This window comes from Symphodus melops, assembly GCF_947650265.1.
Source record: "Symphodus melops genome assembly, chromosome: 12".
NCBI classification, from domain to species: Eukaryota; Metazoa; Chordata; class Actinopteri; order Labriformes; family Labridae; genus Symphodus; species Symphodus melops.
In genome coordinates this window covers 929043-939042 of record NC_136702.1, presented here as the reverse complement: position 1 = coordinate 939042, position 10000 = coordinate 929043, and the positions used below count along the sequence as shown (strand labels likewise).

General features: G+C 49.5%; 2 protein-coding genes across 2 annotated transcripts in view; both read left to right on the top strand.

The window, feature by feature from the left end:
* dnajb11 (DnaJ heat shock protein family (Hsp40) member B11) overlaps window positions 1-10000 on the top strand; it is a 146732-nt gene that overhangs the window by 51584 nt on the left and 85148 nt on the right. The window lies entirely within an intron of this gene.
* Window positions 1-10000, top strand: part of satb2 (SATB homeobox 2) — a gene marked incomplete at its 3' end in the record, with an annotated part of 38866 nt that overhangs the window by 23949 nt on the left and 4917 nt on the right. Inside the window, 9 exon segments of the mRNA XM_079357913.1 lie at window positions 401-503; window positions 936-986; window positions 1064-1650; window positions 3833-3868; window positions 3870-4046; window positions 4731-4817; window positions 5532-5684; window positions 6556-6904; window positions 8594-8664. Coding sequence (XP_079214039.1) covers window positions 401-503; window positions 936-986; window positions 1064-1650; window positions 3833-3868; window positions 3870-4046; window positions 4731-4817; window positions 5532-5684; window positions 6556-6904; window positions 8594-8664 — 1614 coding nt within the window.

Here is a 10000-nt window from a genome sequence, read left to right as displayed (position 1 = left end):
GCTGTACGAGATTTATGTGTGTGTGTGTGTGTGTGTGTGTGTGTGTGTGTGTGTGTGTGTGTGTGTGTGGAGGGGGGGGTGATCGCAGCATCAATTGCAAGCATATGTGTGTGTGGCTGGAGATTCCCTCTCTCTGCGCTGCACTGGCTCGAGTTTCCATGGGTGGCTTCCAATCATGATTAATGCTTGTCTGTTCCTATTGTGTGTGTGTGTGTGTGTGTGTGTGTGTGTGTGTGTGTGTGTGTGTGTTTACTTGAGCATGCCATGTGGTTGTTGCGTGAGTGTAAGCATTTCATATCATGTGGGTTATTAATTATCTCTCCCCGTGTGTCTCTCTCTCTCTCTCTCTCTCTCTCTCTCTCTCTCTCTCTCTCTCTCTCTCTCTCTCTCTCTCTCTCAGAGTATGATTTCCTCCATTGTGAATAGTTCGTACTACGCCAACGTCTCCACCGCCAAATGTCAGGAGTTTGGTCGCTGGTATAAAAAATACAAGAAAATCAAAGGTAAGCTCGCCGTGAGAGACGTTTTTGTCTTTGTGCACATTTGACCTTTAAATGATTCAAAATAAAGAAAGTGAAGCGCTAACAGCTGCTAGCTTTAAATCATTGCTTCCATGGCGTGGACTTTCACCTGATCTGGGTTTTTATTGAACAAGTCTGGATTCTGGTGCGAGCCACTGGTGCCACCTGGGACGGTTTAAAAAACAAGATAAGAAAGTGTTAAAGTCAGACGACACGTCATAAGGACCCGCCCGCCGCCAAAATCATTTCATGACATTCGGTGTCGTAGCGAACGACCTTTTCAGTTTATATATAACGATGAACGATCGTTTTAAAGATCATGTATGAAACTCAAGGTGTGGTTGTCATGACAACCTTTTCTCAGCATCAGGACCGTCCCCCCCCCTCATGGCTTGTGTTTGTGTTGTTGAGCAGTAGATTACCTGGAGAAGATGTGGTCAGGACGAGATCCTTCCGACATCAAAAGTAAGACTTGTAGCTCCGCCTCCTCGTTGACGTGAAGTGTTTCCTTTAACCCGCCTGACCGTCCCTTCTCTTTACAGTAGAGAGAGACAACATGGCCGACTTCTGCGTCCTTGGCCAGAGACCGCCTCCTCACCTGGCCGGCTTGGCTCAACTCAGTCACCTTGGGGCTGGCAGTCCGCTCCTGAAGGGGGGATCAGGAGACCCCCAGACCCCCTCCCAGCCTCCTCAGCAGCCCCCTCCTCCCCAGCAGCAGCCCTCCCCTCACGGCCCCCTCCACCACAGCCCTCCTCTCCGCACGGGCCAGGTGCCTCCCCCGCCGCCTCCGCCCCTGCCTGGGGCTCTGCAGCCCCTGCTGGGTCCAGGTGGGATTCTCTCCCCTCAACTCACCCCGCAAATGGTCCGCCAGCAGCTCGCCATGGCCCACCTCATCAACCAGCAGCTCGCTGTAGGCCGCCTGCTGGCCCATCAGCACCCGCAGGCCCTCAACCAGCAGTTCCTCAACCACCCGCCCATCCCGCGGGGCTCCAAAGTCGGCGACCATCCTGGGAGCAACCCGTCCGCCGCTGAGGTGTCGTCTGAGATTTACCAGCAGGTCAGAGACGAGCTGAAAAGAGCCAGCGTGTCCCAGGCCGTGTTTGCCCGTGTGGCCTTCAACCGCACACAGGTAAGAAAACAGGAGCGTCCGTGGTCACAGAGGGGCGGGGGGGGGGATTTCATAAGGTCGTCAGGGTTCTCATGATACCAGAACTTAATCTTTGATATGATCCGAGCAAGAATCAAACCCGTTCATCGATACCCGTTTGTTACCACGGCAACAAAAACAGAAGTCCTCCAAGAAATCCAATATTGGATTATTTCTTGTTTTTTAATTAACAAAAACTAAACTCAGTCACACGGTCTAAATGTCACAAACTGATATTTGAACTCCTTCACGTCGGACGCTGCAGACACGTGACAGAGGAAAGACTTCAGGCACACTGACTGAAAACGGCTCTGCAACCAACTCGAGTTGAGAACCACAGATTTAGACTTTGATTGCATGTTTTGATGGATTTATTTTTTTAGATTTGAGCTCGTCTCCTGAGCGCCTCTCTCATTTTATATTTGTTAATTAAAGTGCATGAAGAGGGGCGCTGAATGCCTATTGGTTGGGTTGCACCCCCTTGTACAAACACTACAGTCCTCCGAGCATTTAATTCCCAACTCTCTCTCTCTATATCCTGTCCTTTCAAAATAAAATCAAAAAGCCCAAACTATAAATCTGTGAAGAAAAGAATTAATAAATCAGATTAAAGCGAATAAACGTGGTCATGACAGTGCTACACATACAGTATTAGTGTGTGTGTTGGAGGCTCATACTAATGTACACACACACACACACACACACACACACACACACAGAGTGAATCACACCTGGCCCCTTAAGCAGTAGGTCTGTGATCCACCTCTCATTACATCGATCTAATGGGGCGAGTGGTGACCAGTTTAGCACAGCCTGAATGCATCAGGTGTTTGTGCTGCTGCGAGGGCGGAGGAGACTCAATGACCATGCAAGATTCCTGCTACGCTTCCGCTAATCCCCCGAAAATACCCCGAGGTGGGTGACCGCCAGATTAGCTGAATCTCTGTGTGAGAAATCACCGCCTATCAGTGACGTCGAGCATCTCCTCTCAGCTGTTGAGACGATGCCTCTAACCCTAACTCCTCAACCCTCGATGCGTATCTGAAGGTAGAACTGGACATGAAGAGCTCCCATGAGGAGCTTTCATGTTGGCTCCGTTGTGGCGCTCCCTGTGGACAAGTGTGTAAGAAGTGTTTTCAGACAAATGAATTTAATCCTTTATTTTGAAAGTCCATCATGTCACTCACTGTGAGTCAGTGGATCAGGTGAATGTTCTCGCTGATTGACTCGTGGAGAGACATCAGCGTTCACGTCAGTCTCTTTCATAACCAGCTGCGAAAAACTCCTCACAGAAACTTCACACTCTGAGTCAGGTTTTATAACGCTTCACGCCGTCGATGCTTCTGAGAAATCACGACAAGACGAGTTCATTGAACATCTCCTCCTCCTTTTCAGGTTAAATATCTGTCTATGTCTATAAACCCCTCAGCCCTGCTCAGAACAGGCTGTTTCTGTGTCTGTAGCTTTAAATATGTAAATGAGCTGTGTCTGACCACGCCCCCTCTCTGGAAGGGCTCGGGTGTACTCGCTGCTTTCTGGCTCCATGTCCTATTGTTTACGGTGAGAAGGCAGACTCAGAGGGCAGAACAAACACCTAGCTGTGGGAGTGTCACCCACCTGGGGGAGGGGCTACTGCCCTTTGTGATGTCATGAGGGGAACATCTCCAAACGGCCTGTTTGAGCACACATTTTCTGAAAAGTGGAGCAGGCAGAAGAGGATGGACTTTTGTCATGATTGGGGGGTTTGAGGACAGACATGTTAGAGGAACATGGAGGAGAGGATTAAAAATCAGGTTCTGACTTTTTAAGATATAAAGATTCAGTGTTTTTTCTTTAACACTTTATGTAATCATTTGGTTGTTTTAGCAGCTAAAAACAACTGTGGGGGGGGGGGGGGGGGGGGGGTCAAAGAATCTAATTTATTTACAGTAAGTGGTTGTTTTATATCTAGAATATGGAGGTTAGTTCAAAAGTTTGGCCTGTTTGAAAACGATCACGGTAAGAACTGTAACCTTGTGATTCTCAAATCCCAAAAAGTCAATCCTCCCACATTTAGAAGAAAACCTGTATTCAGAGAAAACTGCTTCTGTGCACATCGGTTTGTTATGAATGAAGCACTAGTCTTCCTGCAGACTCACTAATTATGTCTGTATTCATGGTCCAGGGTTTGCTGTCAGAGATCTTACGTAAAGAGGAAGACCCCTCGCACGGCCTCTCAGTCTCTGCTGGTCAACCTGAAAGCGATGCAGAACTTCCTGAACCTGCCTGAGAGCGAGAGAGATCGGATCTACCAGGAAGAGAGAGAGCGCACCATGAACCCGACCGTCGGCCTCCCTGCATCCAACTCGTCCAACCCGGGAACGCCACGACTATCACAAGTTAGTCTGCAGCCTTTACACCGTGGGCTTTTTTCCAGAGGTGGTCAAAACCTTCCTGTGAGGAGTTTTCAGCTGGTTAAGGAAATAACTGAAATAAGGATGGATAAATAAACTCACACATAGCGCCCCCTGAAGGCCTGGAGTATGTACTTCTGTAGAAAAGGCTGATCTTTGCAGTTGTTTGTCTGTTTGTGGCAGAGCTTTCTGCAGCACGTTTGATTTACGTGCAGCTCATTTATGTTTCAGCCTTTGCATTTGTTTTAGCTGTTAGCCTTTGCACCTACAGGCCGCCGTAGTTTTCAGCTGGTAATGAAAATAACTGAAATGACGCCAGATTGATGCCTCAATATGAGCTAAACAAGCAAACTGAACCATCAGGTACAGGAGTGATCCGTCCGACTGTAAAGAGAAAACACGACCCTCACATGTCCGGGACAGAATCAGTCAGAGTCTACTCCGTCCGTGAGAGTCGTCCAAACACACACAAACCAAAAACAAGCTCCAGTAACTCTCGTAGTCTGACGAGCAACTCGATTAACTTCTTTAGATCAACACGCTTCGACTCGTGCGCCTCCATCGGGGTCAGAGGAGGAGCCATCAAACCGCTGCAGAAATATTGAGATGATGCAAACATTAGATCATAACATGCTGTGTGTGTGTGTGTGTGTGTGTGTGTGTGTGTAGAAAGTGTGGGAGAGGAGCTTGGATGACCAGATAACCCCTGATACCTGGGCCTCCATCTGGAAGAACAAGACGAAGATCTCCAACTCGGTGAGTTATCTGAGATCTCTTGGCTGCAGCACGTCATGTTTCCTTATTTCATTTTTTGTTTTTTTAAATCTAAAACAAATTCAGTTTATAATGGAAAACAGCTTCCAAGTTTCCGAGCAGCATGTTGTAAACACGAAGGACATTATGCTGCATTTGTTTCCATCTGCGGAGAATAATTCAGCGACATCACTGATAAGGTTTTCTCTGTGATGTCGAGGCGAACGCAGAATCTGTGTTCTATTCTTATTATGTCTATGTGGAATTATCTCAGCATCGTTTACACTGAGGGAATGTAAGCGAGCTGGTCCGTACTTGTCTCGTGGACGACTTCAAACGGTGTGTATACAAGCTCTCCGAGAGCCAGTACATGTCCGCTCAAACAGAAACAACAAAGAGAGACAAAAGAGGAAGACTTAATGACTTTGATCTGTAAACAAAAGTCATGTGGAGACGTGTGCTGCAGATGTGAGCGCTGCACCACTCGCTCTGATCGTCAGCTGATAACCTCCGTCCTCGCATGTAAACACACCTCAAAGATGCTCTGGGGATAAATCTGTGTGCTACGTTTTTTCTGAACGTATCCGAAGCACTCAGTGAAAGATGTTGTGCCTTTATGACATTTCCTGTCGCACAAACTTATCTGATAGCTTCTCCATGACAAAACATTCAAAGGCATGTTCATGTTGTTCACGTCGCTCCGCCTCTCCCGCGCAGCCGAAGCCGACCGGGCCGACTCCTGACCTCCCCATGAAGCTGGACTCGCTGGTCAACATCACATCGGGGATCTACGACGAGATCCAGCAGGAGATGAAGAGAGCCAAAGTGTCCCAGGCGCTGTTCGCAAAGGTGGCTGCCAACAAGAGCCAGGTGAGGAAGGACATCGCTTCAACATCGATATCGGCAGACGGGAAATCATTCTGAATGAGCCGATGTTGATTTGTTGTGTCCAATCAATTTAAAAGGAAACAATATTCATAATGAAACTTCAGATATCAAATCCATCAGACGAAAACGACTCTTCACAGCTGTGAGCACGACAAAGGTTGCATGTATACATGTGTGCATCGTCTTTACAGTATGTGCACGCTCGTGTGTGTGTGTGTGTGTGCGTGTGTGTGTGGGTTGGCGAGGTCCCCCAGGTGGGTGGGTCTGGGGGTGGCTGAGGGTCACGGCTCACTGCACCCATCTGCTGCAGCTGGCCACGAGGACAGAGAGCGAGCGGAGAGAGAGGGAGATGATCAGGCTATTAGCGGCGCTGCTGCCCGAGGTGCACGGCTGAACACAACAGCTGGTGTCACAAACCGAACCAGTCTAGCAGACATAATTCAATCTTCTCCATCCCCCCCCCCACCCCCCACCCCGTCTTCATGTCCTACATTTACCTCTCACACACTCTCAACTTTTTGTATGTTAATCTGTTTTTATTTCACGAGACGCTCACCGTGTCCTTCGTCTTCGTCAGCTCTCTCAGCGTTCTTCACAAACATCTTTACTTGTTGATTCTGGTTCCAAAACTGACAAGAGGAAAGTCAGCACACTGAACTGTCCTTTAACATTTTATTATGTGGGGGGAACAAGACAATCAACAGGTTTTAGACTGAGTCAGGCTAGCTCTTCCCCTTGTTTGCAGCCACTGTGCTAAGCTAAGCTAAGTAAGGTGTTTTAGCTAACGCTCGGCTGACTGCACCTCCTCGTCTGTCTCTGACCTCCACCTCCTCCTCCTCCTCCTCCTCCTCAGGGTTGGCTGTGTGAGCTGCTCCGGTGGAAGGAGAACCCCAGCCCGGAGAACCGCACCCTGTGGGAGAACCTGTGCACCATCCGGAGGTTCCTGACGCTGCCGCAGGCCGACAGAGACCTGGCGTACGAAGAGGAGTCCCGACACCATCACACAGAGAGGCTGCACACCGTGCTCCACCTGCCACAGGACACACAGGTAAGAACCGGACGCCAGCGTGCTTACATGGACTCTCCCTCCCGTCCAGATGGAAGGTTATATTTACACCTGGCATTAAAATGCATCTCCGGTTCGTGCATTAGAAACAGATTTCCTGCACACGCCACCTTACCTCACAATATTTACATCTGCTGTAACGTAGTGTAAACACCTTCTCCTGATTCACCACCGACCTGAAAATGCTGTTTCACCAACATGATGTTTGCGTACTGGAGTTTATTTTCCACGGACATGCTGAAGGTGTGTCTGCTGCATGAAAACCTGTTTTGTTTACATTTTCTCGGGATCTTGTTTTTGTCAAATCTCTTGATCATTTCCAGAGATGTTATCGTTGGAGAGGTTAAACATGTCGATCACTTGATAGTTACACTTCCACAGACGTCCAAACCAACCAGCAGAAATACCAGTTTAAATCTCATTTTCAGGATGTTTTTGTTTGTCTTTGATTTTTTTTTTTTTTTTTTAGAGTAGATGAAGGGTAGAAAACTCACACTCGGGCCCCTTTGACCCCTCAAGGGCCCGTTTGTTTGATGAGTGTGAGGGCTCCGATGTGAGCACGTTACATAGTACAGCACGGTTGGAGGATAAGGCAGCACGGTACAGTCAAGAGCTGGTGCACAATGTGGACATGACGACTCGCTGAGTCGACAAATCCGAAGGTCGTATGTGACTCAAAATCTCAGTCAGGTTCTCGGTTGGTCTCCGCTGTGCTGACTCTGACAGCGTCTGCAGGAGGCCACCGTGGTCGGGCCCCGTCGGTCCAACGTGAGCACAGGACTGACGAGGAGCGTGACGGTGGCTCTGAGTCTCCATTTTGACTCTTTGTAGTAAATATTTCAGTCGTGAGTTTCTCACTTTTGGTGTGAGTGTGTTCTGCTCTGTTTGATCTAGTCGTGTGTGTGCACGTCGTGTGTCTGTGTGTGCACGTCGTGTGTCTGTGTGTGCACGTCGTGTGTCTGTGTGTGCACGTCGTGTGTCTGTGTGTGCACGTCGTGTGTCTGTGTGTGCACGTCGTGTGTCTGTGTGTGCACGTCGTGTGTCTGTGTCTGCACGTCGTGTGTCTGTGTGTGCATGTTGTGTGTTTGTGTGTCTGTGCACGTTGTGTGTTTGTGTGTCTGTGCACGTTGTGTGTTTGTGTGTCTGTGCACGTTGTGTGTGTGTGTGTCTGTGCACGTTGTGCGTTTGTGTGTCTGTGCACGTTGTGTGTGTGTGTGTCTGTGCATGTTGTGCGTTTGTGTGTCTGTGCACGTTGTGTGTGTGTGTGTCTGTGCACGTTGTGCGTTTGTGTGTCTGTGCACGTTGTGTGTGTGTGTGTCTGTGCATGTTGTGCGTTTGTGTGTCTGTGCACGTTGTGTGTGTGTGTGTCTGTGCACGTTGTGCGTTTGTGTGTCTGTGCACGTTGTGTGTGTGTGTGTCTGTGCATGTTGTGCGTTTGTGTGTCTGTGCACGTTGTGTGTGTGTGTGTCTGTGCATGTTGTGCGTTTGTGTGTCTGTGCACGTTGTGCGTTTGTGTGTCTGTGCGTGCCCTGGCGGAGTGAAGAGTAAACAGTGTAGCTGGGTGGTGTGGCACTGGAGGAAATGCCCCATTAGTTTAAGAAGGGGGGGGCAGTGAGGCTGCAGGAGGGCTGAGGGAGATCGATGCAGGACACACACACACACACACACACACACAGCGAGGACTCTCAAACACACACACTGACCCCTCGTCGTTTTTATCCTCAGCCGTAAAGATAGAAAATGATCAGTTATTGATTTGAAGTCGCAGGCAGTATTTACTCCAACATCTCTTTTCTCACACCTTCTTCATGGGCCTCTCTGTAAGACCACACGGGCCGGGTGCAGGTCTGCAGGGTCTGCAGGTCTGCAGGGTCTGCAGGTCTGCAGGGTCCGCAGGTCTGCAGGGTCTGCAGGGTTTGCAGGTCTGCAGGTTTGCAGGGTCTGCAGGTCTGCAGGGTCTGCAGGTCTGCAGGGTCTGCAGGTCTGCAGGTCTGAAGGGTCTGCAGGTCTGCAGGGTCTGCAGGTCTGAAGGGTCTGCAGGGTCTGCAGGTCTGCAGGGTCTGAACTCACTCTGCGTCCACTGACTTGCAGGTCACGTCTGCTAAAAGTTCATTTGAGTCGGCATCAAGGATGATTGACAGCATGGCCATAAAACAGATACTGTTTAGTGCATTTAGTCAGTATGGTGAGAACTCTGAGGTCAAAGGTCAAATCAAACAGTTGGTCTAAATACACTGTGAGCATGTTGCCTCTTCCTGTAGCTCTATCATTCACTACATGTAGATCGAGTCTATACCATCTGCTGTGAATCACAAACAGGCCGGCTCAGAAACTTCCGGTTCAGCGTTTCGACACGACTCCTACGGGTCCTTCTGTGGCCCCGCCCCCTCCCCGCCCCCCCCTTCGGCTCCCTATTCAGAGCCGTGTATTAAAGGGCTGATGGGAAGACTGGGCGGAAGCTGTGGTGGCACCATTAACACATTCCTGTGCTCCTCCAACACTCCCTGCAAAGACTAAAAATAAAGTTTCCCCTCATAACGTGCCCTCCCCCCCCCCCCCACACACACACACACGTCCCCACCCTGAGAGACACCGGGAGAAGAGCTGTGGTGAAACACACTGTGGTGATTTATTAATGGGAAACGAGGTGTGTGTGTGTTTGTGTGCGTGTGTGTGTGTGTGCGTGCGCTGTCTTCAGACCCCCCCACTCCTCCTCCTCCATCCCAGATGAAGCCACCACCAACCTCAGGCTCCAGCCAGCCTGCCACCACAGACCACACATGTGTCCCATCTGCCACACACACACACACACACACACACACACACACACACACACACACACACACACACACACACACTCACACACACACACACACACACACACAGCTCTCAGTGTGTAATGTGAGAGCGCTCCTTTGTGTCACGGACAATAAGAGGGTCTCTAAAACTGTAACAAGCAACCACAGAACACACATGAGAAATGAACATGGCGCTCAGGACAGACTGAACCGTGAGTCCTTTAATGACGCACGCCACTCGTTAGTCGACGACTCCAGTTTAGCATTTTGGATGCTAGCATGTTGGTTTTTCTGAAGCCAGAAATGACCATATTAGGGGTGAGAGGGCGGAGCTCAGTGACGCTAGGTGTTAGCGACGTGCGGCTAACAGCACGCTGATTAGTTACTGTAGCTCGCCACCATGACGCCCATAGAATCAGTATGTTTACGTGAAC